The sequence below is a fragment of the Leucopleurus acutus genome (genome assembly GCF_964270905.1).
Source record: "Leucopleurus acutus genome assembly, chromosome: 10".
In the NCBI taxonomy this organism is placed as follows: Eukaryota; Metazoa; Chordata; class Mammalia; order Artiodactyla; family Delphinidae; genus Leucopleurus; species Leucopleurus acutus.
This window is the reverse complement of record NC_139153.1, coordinates 68,114,984-68,133,552: the sequence shown is the minus strand read 5'-3', so window position 1 is coordinate 68,133,552 and position 18,569 is coordinate 68,114,984. Positions and strand designations below refer to the sequence as shown.

Here is an 18,569-nt window from a genome sequence, read left to right as displayed (position 1 = left end):
GTCCGGGAAGATCCCACATGCCGCGGAGCAACTAAGCCCGCGAGCCACAACTACTGAGCCTGCGCTCTAGAGTCCGTGCTCCGCAGCAAGAGAAGCCACGGCAATGAGAAGCCCGTGCACCGCAACGAAGAGTAGCCCCCCTCGCTGCAACTGGAGAAAGTCTGCGCGCAGCAACGAAGACCCAATGCAGCCGAAAATAATAATAAATAAATTTAAAAAACAAACAAACAAAAAAATACTGCACCAAGAGATGGGCCATGGTGAGTGTCAGTAAAATATTAATCCAGGTAATTCTAGCTGGGGGTGCCTTTGGCTTATAGGCTGCCTAATTTTAACATGGTCCCAACTAATCTATAACTAACCTGAGGCACAATAATGCCACAGTGTGGCTTGAAGTTTAACCAAAATTACTTAAACAGAACTATATCAAAGTTACAACCAACCTGGCCTCGCATAGACACCTTCACCATACCTCCTTACATCTGTATGCCAAATTATAGTTTGTTTGTTATATGGGTTAGGAAACAAAAGATCAATCATTCTGTGATTTGATGAATACTATGTTGTTTTACTGAGACGGCTGTTCACTTAATAGAAATACAACACAAATTTATTCAGAAAAATAATGTTTGACACTGGTAAAGGGGTGTGAAGCAAGTGGGGAATTTGCTAAATCCAGTCATATCAATGACTAGTGTGGCTTCACATGAACTAGATTTATAACTCAGAACTAGGATATCAATTCAGAAAACAATAAGTTTAGAAGTTTATCATACCATCAAGTGGCCAATGGGGCCGCTCTGCGGTAAGACTAATTTTATCTGAGCTATAAAAATTATTGCAGGCAATATTATCACTAATGGTAATAATTTGGCAAATGGAAGTCAAAATACACAGACAGGTAATGACTTGCTGTGCTCGTGCAGTTTAGATGATTGAAGACCCAATGTAAAGGCTTCTGCTGTAATGAGGATTAACCACACAGTAATTAATGGTAGCTTGAAGTGGAACGGTAATCAGGTAGCGGAGAAAGTAATAAAAATGTGCCAACAAAGGTACTCAAATAAGGGCAATAAATGTTTTATTGTAACAATCTGGAATTGTAAAATGGTCCAGTGCAGACCTAGATGTTGTCCCAGATTGTAGAGTGGTAATACCAAACCACCACATGCACAAAAAAGGGATGCAATTTATTCAGTGACAATTATATTCCTCCCAAATTGCAGAGCTAAATAACTGCTTCTACTGAAAGTATGAATGCAACTCTGCTGAATGACCAGTGGAAACAGTCATGGTTTTATATCATTAATAGGTGGGAAAAGGGGACTTCCCTGGCGGTCCAGTGGTTAAGACTCCGCGCTTCCACTGCAGGGGGCGCGGGTTTGATCCCTGATCGGGGAACTAATATCCCGCATGCTGCGGTGCAGCCAAAAAATGAACATAAAAATAAATTAAAAATAGGTGCGAAAAACAAGAGTATATAAAGTTTACCTTGGCAGTCTGGGATATGGTGATATTCCTCAAGACCTGCCCTAAATACAGAATCAGGGAAAACTCAGTTGATGACAGATGCAGAGAAGGTATGGTGACTCTGACACAAACATAAAATAGGATAGTACATCCCACTGCCTTATATACAGGTGGATGGCAGATTTTACGTTAGCCATGTGTTTATCAAAGGCCATTATAAATTATGCTTTAATGGATCTATTACCAATCAACAAATCCTGGCTGCGAACAGAACTGGCTACAAGGAACAGAATACTCAACTATGACGCTTAAGTTGTAAAGACCACGATGTCAGGGCACTGAGCTGGTGTCTCTGCAATTCTCTTGCCTTTCCCTCAGGGTACAAGTTAACTGTTACAGTTCTTCACATCTCATTTTCTTTTCTTTTTTTTTTTAAATTAATTTATTTATTTTTGGCTGCGTTTGGTTTTCATTGCTGTGCGTGGGCTTTCTCTAGTTGTGGCAAGCAGGGGCTACTCTTCGTTGCAGCGTGTGGGCTTCTCATTGTGGTGGCTTCTCTTGTTGAGGAGCACAGGCTCTAGGCACACGGGCTTCAGTAGTTGTGGCATGCAGGCTCAGCAGTGTGGCTCGTGGGCTCTAGAGCGCAGGCTCAGTAGTTGTGGCGCACGGGCTTAGTTGCTCCGCGGCATGTGGGATCTTCCCAGACCAGGGCTCGAACCTGTGTCCCCTGCATTGGCAGGCGGATTCTTAATCACTGCACCACCAGGGAAGTCCTTCGCATCTCATTTTCACACTAACGCATTGAAAAGCAGGAAATGTGAGTGGAGGCAAGATGCAGCTTTCTTCACAAAATGTTCTCTCTCTGGTCAAAAAAAGAAAATCCTTCCAAGAACCCTCCTTCAGGAGACTTTCTTTTACATCTCATTGGCCAGAACCAATGAGGTGAGCCCATCATAGACCAGTCACTGGTATTACCAAGGAATTATTATAAAAGGCTTAAACTAACCCAGATACCTACTCTAAGTACACTGTCACCGGCTCAAGAACTGAAGAGAACTGTGGTTCCTGAGCAAGGAAGAAGCAGGTGCAGGGAAGACTGTTGGGAAGGTAATTAACAGTGCCTGTTACACTGGCCAACAGACCAGAGAGTCCACGGATGGTAAAACGAGGAAATAAAATTCATTATACTTAATGAAAATATCACAAAACTACCACAGAAAACATGTTTCCCCTTAAGAAGATCTAATACAAGGTACATACTAAGAAACGTTAAAGAAAAACCCATTGTCTAAGTAAATGCAGGGACTTCATTCCTTCATTCCATAAATATTTACTCAGTGCCTACTATGTGCAACCTGCTGGTCTAGGTGCTAAGGGTACAGTGGTGAACAAAGAGCTTACACTCTAGCGGTTCCTGATATAAAAATTGTGCATTTTACAGAAATGAACAGCAGTCATGCCTCTATAGTAATTCAGAAGACTGTACCTTCTACACATTGGCCAAATTGCAAAAAGAATGAGTTTGTAGAATTATAGAAAGTTCACCACACATTAAGTTATTAAAAGAATATTAAAATATTGATGATGCATATTTGATAAGGTATTTTTCTAGGTATTCAAAATATTTTAATGTACATTATCTTTACTTCCCCGTTGACTACGAAGAAAGAAAGGGTAGATATTATCACACAGGCCCCTGAAGGATGAGAACTTAGGTCTCCTGTACCTCTCAAATCATTCAGCTTTCATTACAAGCAACAACTTTCCTAGAAATAAGTCTCTAAGATTAAGCCTGCTCAAAGATAGAGGCAAAAGTTCTCAGAACATGCGAGAAGATGACCCACCTCCTCATTTAAATTTATTGTGGCTGAATGATGGCCTATTAGAGAAAGATGTGATAAAGCGATAATTGGGGATACAAATACACATCCACACATCTTGGATTTAACTAGGGTCTCTGCTGTGTTAGAAAATAATTTACTAGAATTTTACTAGAAGAAATAGCCTTCAGGACAGGGGGTGGGGCGGGATTAAAAGAAAAAAGAAAAAAAAGAAATAGTCTTTTAACTCCATAAGCTTTTAACTCCATCGTCTGGCTGGGTTTCCTTGAGTGTGTCAAAGAGAAAGAGGACCTGAAAACTGTCAGTCCCACAGTTATGTTCTATTTGTCTCAATTCTCAGAGAATAAGGAAGAGGGCAGACCTATATATATATTCAGAAGCAATGGGCCCCAGAAACCAGAAGAAGGTCATCAATCATTCAATTTCAGGACAATATTTAATCAATAAAGACCTTCTCACAGAACAGAGAATCCAACACCAAACCCCTACATATACCACCTTCCAATATAAGAAAAAAATCTCTGATGTAAGTTAATTTTCCACTTAGTAATGGACTGCTTAGAGGTAAGAAGATTGCTCATCTTCTGATCCAAAACAAAGCAGAGGAGACACTAGAAAAGGTCAAAGTAGGGGAGGGTTTCAGGGTTTTAGGAGAAGTACATGCATGAAAGGAAAAATATCTTGACTTACTTTTTGGTGAGCCGAGGGTCCAAAGGAGGGTGCTGTGCTCCATACACGGGCTGGATGCTAAAAGCAAGGAAAAAAGGAAGAAGCAAGTTGTCAGGACAGTAAATATGTTGAGTGAGTACCACCTGAATCACAACATTGGAAGGGACTTTGAGAAGCAGGTTGCCTCCAAGAACAACTATACCCAAGCCAAAGGATAGCACCCTACTCTTTAAAAAAAAATGTTCATCTTCCCTGGTGAGGTTTCAGTGCCCTACGTAACTGACTGTCAGGAAGTTCTATCTGTAAAGAAGGCAGCATGGAAAGGCTTTAGAGTTGGAGAGAACAGAGTTCAAATGCCAATTGTGGCATCTACTACCTCTATAAACTTGCATTAAATTACCTGACCACTTTGAATATGCTTTCTCATCTATAAAATTGGAATATCACCTACCCCAAAGGACCACTTGGACTACAAGACAGTGAAGCAACACCACAAATCAAGAGTAGAGTGACCCACGGGACTCTCACACACTGCTGGTAGGGGTATAAAGAGATACGACCACTTCAAAAATGTTTGGCTGTATCTAGGACGAACAAAATATGCATACCCTAAGACCCAGTATTTTCATTCCCAAATATGTATCTTTAGAGAAATATATAGATATGTGTATCAAGAGATACATATAAAAGTGTCCATAGCATTATGGATCCTTTTAGCCCCAAACTAGAAACAACCCAAGGGTCTATCAACAGAGAAATAAACTGTCATGTCTTCACATAATAGAATACTTTACAGCAACGTAAATAAATGGAGTAAGGTTGAAAGTAATGTGAATGGATCTTACAAATGTCATGTTGAGCAAAAAAGCAAAGAATAAAAGAGTAGATACTATATAATTATATATATATATATATATATATATATATACACACTTCAGAAACTGACAAAAATGATTTCTATTGTTTAGGGATGCATCCATAGTAGTAACACTATAAAGAAAGCAAGGACTGATTAACATAAAAGGACGTGGCTATCACTGAGGGGAAGGAAGGAGGTGTGAGAGAGAACAGACACAGGGGGATTCTGGGGTGTTCACTTTGAGATTATTTATCAAGTATTATACCAAACAATTGTTTCATGTACTTTTCTGTAGTAGTTCACAGTTTTTTAAAAAAAATAAAAAAAGAGTGACCTGAAAATAATTGTTTATCAATCCAAACTGTTAAGTACAAAGGTGACAGAAAAACATGTTTCAATATGTAAGAACTCAGGGAATATGGTCTCCCTGACTCCTTCCTGAAGAAACTACTAGAGGAAAAACTTCTATTAATAATGAAATAAATGGAGAAACTATAGCAAAAGGACTGATGGAGAGCATTTAATTGATTTTACCTTAAGCCTGAGTCTTAAATTTGAGGCTTTATGGTTGCAGAAGAGAATGTAAAAATAATGTAATTGGCAAATGTTAAAGTGGGATGCAGGAAAAAGTAGATTGAAATAAGTAGACAGATTTCCTCATCTTTTACTGACAAGGCTCAAAAGATATTTAAAGCTGATAGCTCAAGTAATATAGGTATAAGTATCTTTCAAGATACAAAATAAAACTAAGAAAAATAATATAATCAACTAAAAGCAAGTGAGGAGGAGGCAGGAAATATAACTACTAATTTTATCATTACTCATGGCAGGGAGTCAATAGATACTGTCTGAAGAAATATGGTAAAAAGTTATACGCAATCACTAGAATAAAAAGATAAACCTTTCAAATCATCAGAATATACACACGCACACCCACCTCCCAAAGCAAGTACTGTCCTGATAGTGAAAGATTTTTTTAAAAGAAAATATTAAAAATAGAACTAAAACCAAATATATCAGTCTTTCCAATAAATATAAATGGGCTGAACTTTCCTATTAAAAGAAAAAGGATTATTGTCAATGGGGCTGGTTAAATAAATTACAGTACATCTGTTAAAAAGAATTAGGCAGTTCTACATCCACTGACATGAAACATTCATTGAAAAAAGATGCAGAGGGCTCTTCCCTGGTGGTGCAGTGGTTGAGAATCTGCCTGCCTATGCAGGGGACATGGGTCGGAACCCTGGTCCGGGAAGATCCCACATGCCGCAGAGCAACTAAGCCCGGGCAACACAACTACTGAGCCTGTGCTCTAGAGCCTGTGAGTCACAACTACTGAGCCCATGTGCCACAACTACTGAAGCCCACGCACCCTAGAGCCTGTGCTCCACAAGAGAAGACACTGCAATGAGAAGCCCGCGCACCACAATGAAAAGTAGCCCTCGCTCTCCACAGCTAGAGAAAGCCCGCATGCAGCAACGAAGACTCGATACAGCCAAAAATAAATTAATTAATTAATTAATTTTAACGAAAAAAGATGCAGCATTATATGCACAATAATACCTCCATTTTTGTAAAAATCTTTAAAATAAAATATATCCACATAATTATATATGATCATGTCTATGTATTTATAGTGTATCTCTGAAAGAACACATAAGACACCAGTAGCAGTGGTATGGAAGTGGAACTGATGACTGGAGGGCCCTGTGACAGAGACTTAGTTTTCAGTGCAAACCTTTTTGTACCTTTCTGAATTAGTATTGTGTACATTATCACCTTTTTAAGAAATAAATTAAGCAATCTTAAGAGGGTTGGGAGGTTTAAACGGGATAATGTGTAAAAAGCCCTTCAGCAAAATTTCTGCAGGTAGTAACACTAGCAAGTAGTGAGGTGAACGCTGCCTGGCGCACACTCAGTGCTTAAGAAATGTTGGTTTTCTTCCTCCTTCCAATTTTTGTAATTTATTCCTTACCTAACATTTAGAAAATAGAAAAAGTTTACCAAGTACCTACTTTGACATAACAGATGTGATCCTAAAGTTGCTTTTAAATAAAAATGTAGCCAATTCACATTGATTTCTACTAAGATTCCAAAGGGAATATTCTTTTTTTTTTTAAACATCTTCATTGGAGTATAATTACTTTACAATGGTGTGTTAGTTTCTGCTGTATAACAAAGTGAATCAGCTATACATATACATATAACCCCATATCTCCTCCCTCTTGCGTCTTCCTCCCACCCTCCCTGTCCCACCCCTCTAGGTGGTCACACAGCATGGAGCTGATCTCCCTGTGCTATGCGGCTGCTTCCCACTAGCTATCTATTTTACATTTGATAGTATATATAAATCCATGCCACTCTCTCACTTCCTCCCAGCTTACCCTTCCCCCTCCCCTTGTCCTCAAGTCCATACCCTATGTCTTCGTCTTTATTGTGTTAGCACGCGGTATTTGTTTTTCTCTTTCTGACTAACTTCACTCTGTATGACAGACTCTAGGTCCATCCACCTCAGTACAAATAACTCAATTTCGTTCCCTTTTATGGCTTAGTAATATTCCATTGTATATATGTGCAACATCTTTTTTATCCATTCATCTGTCGATGGACACTTACGTTGCTTCCACGTCCTGGCTATTGTAAACAGAGCTACAATGAACATTGTGGTACATGACTCTTTTTGAATTATGGTTTTCTCAGGGTATATGCCCAGTAGTGGGATTGCTGGGTCATATGGTAGCTCTATTTTTAGTTTTTTAAGGAACCTCCATACTGTTCTCCACAGTGGCTGTATCAACTTACATTCCCACCAACAGTGCAAGAGGTTCCCCAAAGGGAATATTCTTGTGTACAATCTTTAGTTATGACTATGTCCCTGACTTTTTTAGTTGTAAGAATCCCTACTCCCTAAACTTCTCTGGAAGGTTAAGTAATTTGTAAATTAACCATCACATGTAGGACCAAAGAAATACAAACAGTACTATTTGACTGTATTTATAGAGTATCCTAGGCAGAGGAAAAGAAGAGACAAAATACGAGGGATTAAAGAATACAGGAAAGTTTGGCTTAGAGAGAGAAAGCTTAGACAAAACAAAAAGCACAAACAAACTAGAAAACCCAAAGGGACACTGATTTCTACTTTAATGTTTGCAAATACGCTGAGTACACCTGAACTCTCCAAGTCCATAAGCTTCTATGTTAGTAAAATATAAAGATCAGAGAATAAACTTTGCAGGAAGATTTCAATGGGTAAGTTGGGTTGGGTGACTGAGTAGAAAAATATGAAAGAATCCTTAGGTTCTCTCCATAAATGAGTATTACCACCTGCCAGTAATCCATGCAGAAAAAAAACAATCCTAATTGTGCAGGTTTAAAGGCCAAAGGCATCAATTACCATCCAAAGACTAAATGAAGACAGACAGAAAGATCCTGGTGATTAAGGTGCTCAATTTCCTGGCATGTATAATTCACCTATCAACCTGTACCATCCACTCCTCCCAAACCCAAACTCAACTCTAGAGCAGGCTGGTCTCTACTCCACCTTCCAAAAACACCTTAAATACTAAACTGGGCTCTTCTGCCTACTCCATTTTCAAAATCTTATCTGTCCTAAAAAATTCCTTCAAATTCTACACCCACTGCCCCATAAGACCTTCTCTGAGCATCCACTAACCCATTCCTTCTCTGATTCCCTAAAATGCAGACATCAGGGCTTATATTGCTTTAAAAAAAAAAAGGTATTTTTTAAAATAAACTAGATTTAGACCATAATATAGGGTACACCCAGGTAGGTGCTTAACACCTACATAAGAAGTAAGACATTATTGGACTTCCCTGGCGGTTCAGTGGTTAAGACTCTGCGCTTCCAATGCAGGGGACGTGGGTTTGATCCCTGGTCAGGGAACTAAGGTCCCACATGCTGTGTGGCACAGCCAAAAGAAAGAAAAGAAATAAGACACTATGGAGTTGAAACCCCAGCACAACCCTTCCTCCCTTCCTAGGAAACCATTTTATTGAATCTGGCATTTTTCACCCTCATTTTTGTTTTTACATTTTCTATGTATGTATCCCTAAACAATATATAGTGTTGCTTTGCATGTTTTAAAGACTTTATATAAATGACATCATACTGTATTTATGACTTACTTTGACGCTAAATCATAAATGCTACTTTAAATACTACTTAATTTCATGGCTGGCTGGCTGATTTCTCCAACACAAATTTAAGAAACATTTGCTCTACCACAAATGTAAAAAGCATTTAATTCACATTTTCAAAAACAAAGAAAAGTACAGAGAAAGATATAACATCCATGTACCCATCACTCTGACTTAACAAATATTAGCACTTGTCACATTTCTGTTTTTAAGAAAATAAAGCGTTAGAGAGACTTCTGAAGTCCCAGTTGCAGTCCCCAGCCCCATTCCCCTGCCTCCCCAAGAGATAACCACTATCCTGAAGTGGGTACAAAATCCTTCCCGTCTGCTTTTATACTTTTACATATATTCATGTATCCATAAACAACATATAATATCTTTTTTATGTTTTAAAACTTTACATAAAAGACTGCATGTACATATCGGTCTACATCTTGCTTTTCTCACTCAACAATGTGTTTTTACCCAGCTCTGCTTTTAAGTTTTTCTGATTACAGAAGTAACATATGTTAAGTGGAAAAACTGGAAAGGCAGTAATATGCAGCATCCTCACCAGGGGAAGCTGTGCTGCCAAGGAGTTTTTCAGCTTCTACTGAGCAGTGGTGGCACCATGTCTTTTTCTGGAGTCCCCTCACCACCTGGCAGAGCATGACACACACCAGCAGGCACTTAACAATCCTTAGTGAGTCAAGGCTGGAACTATACAAAACCCAGGCCTCTGTTTAAGCTGACTCCTGTCTAGCTAGACCTAAAAACAAGAGGCAATCACACTGCCTCTCAGAGAAATCACACTGCACACACAGAGAAAAGAATGCCACGGCTGTGCTACAACAAAGACAAAATGAAGCAAAAATCTCAGTCAATCTCTGTTGTTCTCTTCAATAAACCAACACCAAAGGATGTATTGGCATAGCTGGTTCACGTAGTCGGAACGGTGCGTAAAGCTTGGCAGGAAAAAAATCAACAGGTGTTTGTTCAGCACTGACAGAGGAGCTAAAGCAAACATGGGAACAGAGCTATCCAATTTAAAGCCAAACATGCTGGCAATCAATGCAGGGTCACACACTCACTTGATGGAAGTCTTCCAGAACTGGCTGTTTCAGGGATAATTCAGTATCTCCTAGTCACTGACTTTATCAATAAAGCATTTTCAAGCTAAGAATAGGTGGTAATGTACCTGCCCAGATAGGCTGGGACCATTACGCCGAGTCTACTATCAGATTCATTAGTGTTATGAAAAATGACCAAATGACAGAGACGGTTTCAGTTAAAAATCCATGGGCTCCTAAGTAATTCGAGTGATTAGACACTTTTCTCAACTTCACTGAATGTTCAAAGAGCTCCTTGACTTTCACAATAAACACTTTTGCTTAAAAAGAGGGAGAAGCCCTCCGCAGAAAGGTTGGAAATAAGAACGTGGGAAATGAGCCAGGCTTTGGCTCACATTTGTCTCTCCTACTCCAAGTCTCATCCGCATCTTTTCAATGGCAGCGTCCACACCCTTGGACTGGATGAGGTGCTTGGACAGACGGTGTCTAAATCTTCGCAGAGATTGAGGGAAGGGGGAAGCAGTAGCAGAGTGTGGATCAGAAGTCAAGAAATTTACAGTGTCCTTTGGGGCAAGTCACTTTCCCCCTCTGGCCTCAGTTTCCTCACTGGCAGTGCTCTTAGGGTGGAATTCTAACATTCTACAATTTCGTGACACTCAGATGTTCAGTGGGGCCAGTGATTCACTGCTTTCAAAAGCACAAGACAGAAAAACCCACTTCTGGCGTGCCCCCCCCCCCAAACCTACTCTTACCTGTAGATCATGCTTTTGTGAGTGACAGAGCAAAAGAGAAATATCCAGTGACACGAGTTGGAGTTGGCAAGTTTAATATTCAACGTCAGAACTGGTAAGAGCCTCAGAGCTCACTTGATTCAGACTTCTCATTTCATAGATAAGAAAACTGAGCATGGAGTAGTTAGTACGTTGTCCAAAAATGCGGCTTTTTCTGAGGATAGGACACCACAATCTTACCTGACCACCCAAGCCAGAAACCTGAAGGTGACATCTCTTTGGCACCTCCTTCTCCCTTACTCTCCAAATCCAATGATTTACCAAGTCCTATAGATATTCCCAAACTTGTCCTTTATTGCCATGGCCCTAGTCCAAGCCCTCTTAACCTCTCCCTCTACTAACTGCAGTAGCCTCCTAACTATAGCTGACTTGAACAACGGGGATTAGGGGCACCGACTCCACCCACAGCAGGGAGACCAGTTAGGAAGGTATAGCAGTGGTCCAGGCAAGAGAGGATTCAGTCTGATCCTGGTAGTAGGGGGAGAAGTGGTGAGAACAGCTCATATTCAGGATATATTGTGACAAGCCAACACAGGACTTGCTAATGAATTGGATGCGGCAGGAAGATAAAGAGAAGGATGAAAGACATTAGGATTTTTGGTCTGAGGAACTTGGTCAATGGGCCATTAAGTGAGATGGACAGAATACCTTTGCAGGAGTGGGCAGATGTGGAAATCAAGAGTTCTGCTTGGATGTGTTACGTGAGAGATGCTATTAGACAGCAAAACAGAGATGCATTAACTGTATGGTATCCAGGGACTTCCTTGGCAGTCCAGTGGTTAAGACTCTGCACTTCTACTGCAGGGGGCACAGGTTCGAACCCTAGTCGGGGAACTAAGATCCCACATGCCTTGTGGTGTGGCAAAAAAAAAAAAAATTGTTCAGTATCCATACGGCAAAAGCATCCAGCACTAGAAATCAGGTTTCTTTCAGTCTAATTCAGGGCTATTTTTCTCAGTGGTTCTCAAAGTGCAGCTTCCAGATTAGCAGTAGCGGTATCCTTTGGGAACTTCTTAGAAGCTCAACTTCTCAGGTTCCACCTCAGACCTACTGAATTAGAAACTCTGGAAGTGGGCTTCCCTGGTGGCGCAGTGGTTAAGAATCTGTCTGCCAATGCAGGAGACATGGGTTCGAGGACTGGTCTGGGAAGATCCCACATGCTGCAGAGCAACTAAGCCCATGAGCCACAGCTACTGAGCCTGTGCTCTAGAGCCTTTGAGCCATGGCTACTGAAGCCCGCATCCCTAGAGCCTGTGCTCTGCAACAAGAGAAGCCACTGCAATGAGAAGCCCGCGCACCACAATGAACAAACACGCAATGCAGCCAAAAATTAATTAATTAATTAATTTAAAAAAAAAGAAACTCTAGAAGTGGGGCCTGGCAATCTGTGTTTTAACAAGCCTTCCAGGTGACTCATTACAGTTTGAGAACCACTGCTCAAAATCATACTCTTCATCGCTAACGAACACCTGACAGCCACAGAGACCCTGCATTAGGCTTCTTTGTGCCTCCGTAAACCCTCTGTCTATTTAACAATAGGTGGTATTTTTTTCCACCCAGGACTCACTGGGGGCTCCAGACACACCACTGATCAAAGTTTTTCAATTCCAGTTTCAGAAACTAGAGCAACTAGGAGAAACAAATAAAAATAGGAGCTACTGTAATCACAACTATCATTTTCATAATGGCTAATATTAGTGAGTACCTTCTATGTACCTTCTATGCATTATCTCATTTAATCCTCATAACAGCCTTATAAGGTAGTCTGTCCCCATTTTACAGATGAGAAAACTAAGGCACAAAGAGGTTAAGTAACTGCCCAAGGTCACACAGTTAGAAAGTGGCAGAGCTGGGATTTGAAACCAGGCAGTCAGGTTCCAGAGCTTGCATTCTTTTTTGTTTTTTCTCCTTTTTTGGAGATATAATTGACATATAACATTGTGTAAGTTTAAGATGTACATTCTGTTGGTTCAGTACACTTACAGTCACCCTCCGAAGTTTGATCCACGGTTGGTTGAATCTGCGGATGGATGTGGAACCTACGGATATTGAGGGCCAACCATACTGCCATTTCATATAAAGGACTTGAGCATCTGCAGATTTTGGTATCTGAGGGGGTCCTGGAACCAATCCCCCCCAGACACTGAGGGCTGACTGTACTGCAATATGATTACCACTGTCGCATTGGCTAACACCTCTATCATGTCACATAATTATCATTTCTTCTTTGTGGTTAGAACAATTAAGATCTAGTCTCTTAGCTACTTTGAAGTTTATAATACAGTGTTGTTGACTATAATCACTATGCTGTCCATTAACTCTCCAGAACTTATTTATCTACTAGTTTCAAGTTTCCAGAGTCTGTATTCTTAACCACATGGTACATACTACGTCCTGTCTTCCTAGGCATCCACACAAGGACCATTTGATGTATTAAGTACATGGGGCTCTTATGAATAACTGAAAGAACTTAAAAAAGATGTTTAATTCCATCAAATTACCATATGACCCAGCAATTCCACTCCTACATATACTCAAAAGAATAGAAAACATACTTTCACACAAAAACCTGCACCGTGAATTTCATAGCATTATTCATAATAGCCAAAAAGTAGAAACAACCCTAATGTCCATCAATTAATGAATGGATAAACAAAATGAGGTACTTCCATACAAGGAATATTAGTTAGCCATTAAAGGAATGAAATACTGATACATGCCACAACATGAATGAGCCTTGAAAACATTACACTTAATGAAAGAAACCAGGCACAAAAGGCCTCATATCACATTATTCCATTTATAGGAAAAGTTCAGAATAGGTAAATCCATAGAAACAGAAAGATTAGTGGTTGCCAGGGGCCAGAGGGAGGAAGGGATGGGGAGTGACTACTAATGGCTATGAGGTTTCTTTTCGGGGTGATGAAAATGTTCTGAAATTAGTGGTGATGGCTGCACAAAACCATTTATACTCTAGATGAATATACTGAATACCACTGAATTATACACTTTAAAAGGGTGAATTTTTATGATATGTGAATTATCTCAATAAAGCTATTATTTTACAAAAGGATGTTGTTGTTGTTTTTGCGGTACGCGGGCCTCTCACTGTTGTGGCCTCTCCCGTTGAGGAGCACAGGCTCCGGACGCGCAGGGTCAGCAGCCATGGTTCACGGGCCCAGCCGCTCCGCAGCATGTGGGATCTTCCTGGGCCGGGGCACGAACCCATGTCCCCTGCATCGGCAGGCGGACTCTCAACCACTGCACCACCAGGGAAGCCCCAAAAGGATGTTTAAATCATTTTGAACTAGAGGCTATTTTACTATTTTCCTATTTGTTGTAATTAAGGTTGCTGGATCATGATCAAAGAAACTGAAAGTAATCTGCCATCTCTTTGAATTTTTACCTTTCAATTTGCAAAGAGTAAACTAGTTTCACTTCTAGGTTGCCATGGACCTAGACACAGTTATCTGTGTCATTTCCCCAACCAGAGAAAGTTTTTCTTCAGTATGACTGAAAGAGCACAAATGCAAAAGTTCTGTTCTTGAGGAAATGTCCTAATATTTTCCTTAAATCAAAGCACGTTCTATCTAAAAGAACTTTAGTTTTCTCCCATAACCAGGGGCTCCTGGAGCTTCCCTGCTAAAAGCACACAGCTGAACAATGTTTCTCTTCAACAAGCAAGGTACTATTATGAATTTTGGCAACATTTTAATGCCTTAAGATAAACAATGAAAATAAATACCTAGCACTGGAGTAAGGATCAGAGAAACATTCTTTTAAATGTTTACTTTCTCTAATAATAACAGTAATACTAATAACTACTATTTATCAAGCAACTATAATGCGCTAAATAAACACTGTCCTAGGTTCTTTACAAATACAGTGTTTAATTCAGTCCTCACAGGAACCTTTAAGAAAGTATTTTTATCCTCATTTCACAGATAAGGAAACTGAGGCCTAAAGAGATTAAGTAAATCATTTGTCCTTGATCACACAGATAACAGCCCCATAATAATCCAAGTCTTTCAGAACTCAGATGTTCTCTCTTCTATTCCTGTATATTCCTCTTCAAAATGAAAAAGGAAGCCAGAAACTTGAAGAAACTGAAAAGACTGCTCTTCTTATCTCACAAAAGTAGTGCTTTGCAAAAAAGATGACTGTTTCTACAATCCAAAAGAGGAAATATGAAAACAAAAATTGTTAATAACGACCAGCAGTCAGTAGGCACAAAATACTTTGCCATGTCCCACACCTCAAACACTGCTTCCTGATTTAACAGTTTTCCCATAGGTTCTGATTATAACCTTCAGATGTCAAAATTTAATGATCTCACCATGGAAATCCCCAGAGAACAGCAGTTAGCGAGACTGGAGAGCTCCCTAGACCAGGAAGGAAAAAGAATCAGTTGGCAGGAAGTGGTGCCTATCTAAAAACATAGAAGTCTTTAGCATTAATATTAACACTGGGATTCCACAGCACTTTAACCTGAAGCTATTTCTGCATTACCTTGTATTACTTAAAGCTGATCCTCAAATGTCTAACAGGATCCTAAATAAAATAAGACTGCTGCATAACAACCACTGACCCTCATTTCTCTCTTGCTATTTAAAAAAAAAAAACCCACAGGTTTAAAGGATTATCCCTGAATCAATCAATAAGGAAGGGTAGCACGTGGGGCACAACCAAACATGAATTTCATTATCAAGTAGACTGTGGCTGTCAGAAATCTTAAATTTAAGACTGTAATATACACTCCTTTTACTCCTTAGGACTACCCCCAAACAGATTTAAACTATAAACCAACAGTAGACTGACGAATGTACAATTGCTAAGAGACTCAACATATATCAAAAAGGGGGTGATGGTGGGAGTGGAGAGTAACTTAGAAAGTCCGTTCTCCTACTAAACAATTTAATGCAAGAAGTACATTACCAGGCAGAGGGGAAGAGGTCACTTGGGGTTGAACAAATCCTTAGAAAACGCTAAAGAAATATTCTCAATTCTAGGTCACCCTGTAATAATTCCTAACGGGAAAGGGCCAACTCAAGATAAAGTAAGGTCGAGCTTAAGAATTTTCCTCACTTTTCTTGTCCCCCCGCAGACGCTCCCACCAGAACTTTTTTGGGAGTCCAGGAGAAAAATTCGTACGTGCAGAGCTGGGGGAGCGACGGAAGGGGCCATCCTCGTGCAAACAACTACCTGTGCGCGGTGCAGACCCCCCTCCCCCCACGAAGGAGTTCTGTTTAAAGTGAAAAGCAGCTCTGGGGATGGCCTTCCAAACCCAGGACCGACACTGATTATTCACCCAATTCCACTGTCCCCTATGCCCGAACTCCGGCCACCTCCCGGCCGAGGGCAGCCGCTCCAGAGCCCTACGCCCCCAGTCCCGGGTCTGCTCCCACACCCAGCCACCTCCAAAGCTCGGTGCCCGCTCCTTTGCCTGACAGCTGTCCTCCCGCCACCAGGCAGACCCAGCTCCCCCCGCCCAGGTTCCCCAAACCAGCCTTCTTGGGTCGCTGACGCCCCAGGCCCGCGGGATTTAGGGTTTAGGATCTGGAAGGGTTTGGTCCAATCCCCTCTTCTCAGCGTCCTAGGCTCACCTCCCCGGTAGCTTGGCGCTCCTCTTCCAAAACTGCTTGCTGTTCTCGGCGGCCATTGCTCCGGCCCGGGGAAGGCCCTGTAGGCTGGCCAGGGGGGTACCCAGCGAGATGCCCCCAGGACCCCGCAATCGCAGGGCCAGCCCAGGCCGCTTCCCCGCTGCCGGTCACCCTCTCCCAGCTCCCGGGGGCGCCATCTTGGATGTGGGCACCCTCCCACCCAGCGCCGCTGCCATTGGTGGGTTGCGCAGGCTGTGGTCAGACAGACCAATCGGGAGCTGGAATCCTGCAGGCCGCTGAAGCCGAACGGTAACGTCAGGGGCTGGGCACACAGGTGAACCGGTCAGGCGGAGCTTGGACGAGCCGGGAGGCGGGGCTGAAAGTTCCTTAACCCAGGCAGGAGAAGCAGCAGGTAAAGAAAGGGACCTATGGGAAGGAGGAGAGGGTGCTGTTTTCTTTGGGGGGTAATGAGGTTCCTGAGCCTAATACTTTTTGGAAAGAGAGAGCATATATATTTATATACATAAATCTTTGACCTAAAAATAAAGGCCCATGTGTTGGTTGCAGCCCATTTTTAACATCTCCCAACTCAACAACACTCGTTATTACCTTCTCCCCTCCCCCGTTCCGTTCGGACCCTGATATATTTTAATCTGTGGAGGAAGATCGATACTGACCCGATGGCCCAGAGTTGCTAACTGTTCAACACGTGAGTAACGGTTGGTTCACAAGAGCCTCGCTCTCCTCAGGTAATTGATCACTATTAAAGGACTTGTGCTGTGTGAATTTCATTTGAAATTCAAATGATCAAATCTCCGTTTCAACCAATAACTGTCACTTTCTGACTATGAGAACCCAGATGCTGACAAACATCTTATTTTATCTATCCAGTTCAGACTACAAAGTAACATTTCTTGAGAGGACATAGCGCATCTCCAAGGCATGAATCACAAAGATTAAGGATGTACCCTCAAACACCCTTAATGTCCCTTATTAATCAATTATATATCCTTCGTCCTTGAATTTATTTTCAACCTAGTTTTGACTCAGAATGAGATTTAATATTAGCATTTTGAATCCTTTTAATGTCTTGTCGGTGTTTTTTGCTCTTTTTGAGTTTCTGTGGTTGTATACCACAGTGACTGAGGTGGGGCCGGGCGGGGGGTGGGGGTGGTGCAGGGAGCACACCCTAGTCCAGAGTAGTTTTTGTCCCAACGAAGGACTGATGAGATAGGCTGATCGTTCTCCAACCCCACTCCTGGTTACTGCTAGCACAGTCCTTCCACATACTGGAAGGTCTAAAGGACCTTCTTTTATATGCCCTCTGATGGCCCCTTTCTACACAGAAATACCTCCATTTTCAAGCTTCTTTTGTCCCCTGATTTTACAATCATGAGATTGTATGAAAAGGGCTATTTTAATTTTCTCTGAATTTCTCATCTTTTTATAGACTTTCATCTTATCTTGTCTCAGATGGTCACCTTTATGGGCATTTGCTCCATCAAACAAAAACTGCTCTATCCTTTTAATCCTTTAAGCTGCCCTTCTTTGGCTCTTTTTCTTAGGATGCAGTGGCTAGCACTGCATACTGAGATCCAAAAGGGATTTCCTGAGGTTTTTGTTGAAACTGATGCTTTGTCTTTACTCTGGACCACCAGAACTTTTACTGGCATTTTGGATTTTACAAGAGCTGATGTCTTGAAGGGCTAATCTACAGCAACTTCTGATCCCTTTCCTCGGTGGCAGCTGGCAGTTCAGAGTTCATTATCTTAAAGATGTCACCTGAATTGTCTCCCCCTATGTGAGCTGCCTTACACTTGTCCACCTGGCAAGTGACCTGCCACTTTCCAGCCAATTCACATAGCTTTAGAAATGTTCCAGGAGATGCCCCCTGTTGACTTGATATTTTCCTATGTGGAAAGCAGAGTATAATTTGTGTACCTAGAAATGTCTCAAAGTATTCCTTTTTCTTGATCATTTATGAAATGTTAAATAACACTGATTCCCAGGGGATGCCTTAACATTGTTCAACCCAGAGAAGCCCTTAATATTCTTACTCTTTATTTTTTACATCTAAGCCATTTTTCCATCCAAGATAAAAAAAAAAGTTTACTTGTCTAGCGATAACTTTA

The 18,569-nt window shown here is 41.2% G+C and overlaps 1 protein-coding gene across 5 annotated transcripts in view; it reads right to left on the bottom strand.

Annotated features, from left to right (window-relative positions):
* The window catches only part of TBC1D22B (TBC1 domain family member 22B), a gene marked incomplete at its 3' end in the record, with an annotated part of 63,017 nt that extends 46,400 nt beyond the window's left edge, over window positions 1-16,617 (bottom strand). For 4 of the 5 annotated variants that reach the window (XM_082847615.1, XM_082847616.1, XM_082847618.1 and 1 more), the window contains exons 1-2: window positions 16,441-16,617; window positions 4,002-4,058 (exon numbers count right to left, since the gene is read on the bottom strand). In XM_082847615.1, coding sequence (XP_082703741.1) covers window positions 4,002-4,058; window positions 16,441-16,496 — 113 coding nt within the window. In that variant the 5' untranslated portion in view covers window positions 16,497-16,617. The remainder of the gene's footprint in view (window positions 1-4,001; window positions 4,059-16,440) is intronic. The other variant, XM_082847619.1, reaches the window with a different exon arrangement.
* Between the last annotated feature and the right edge of the window lie 1,952 nt (window positions 16,618-18,569).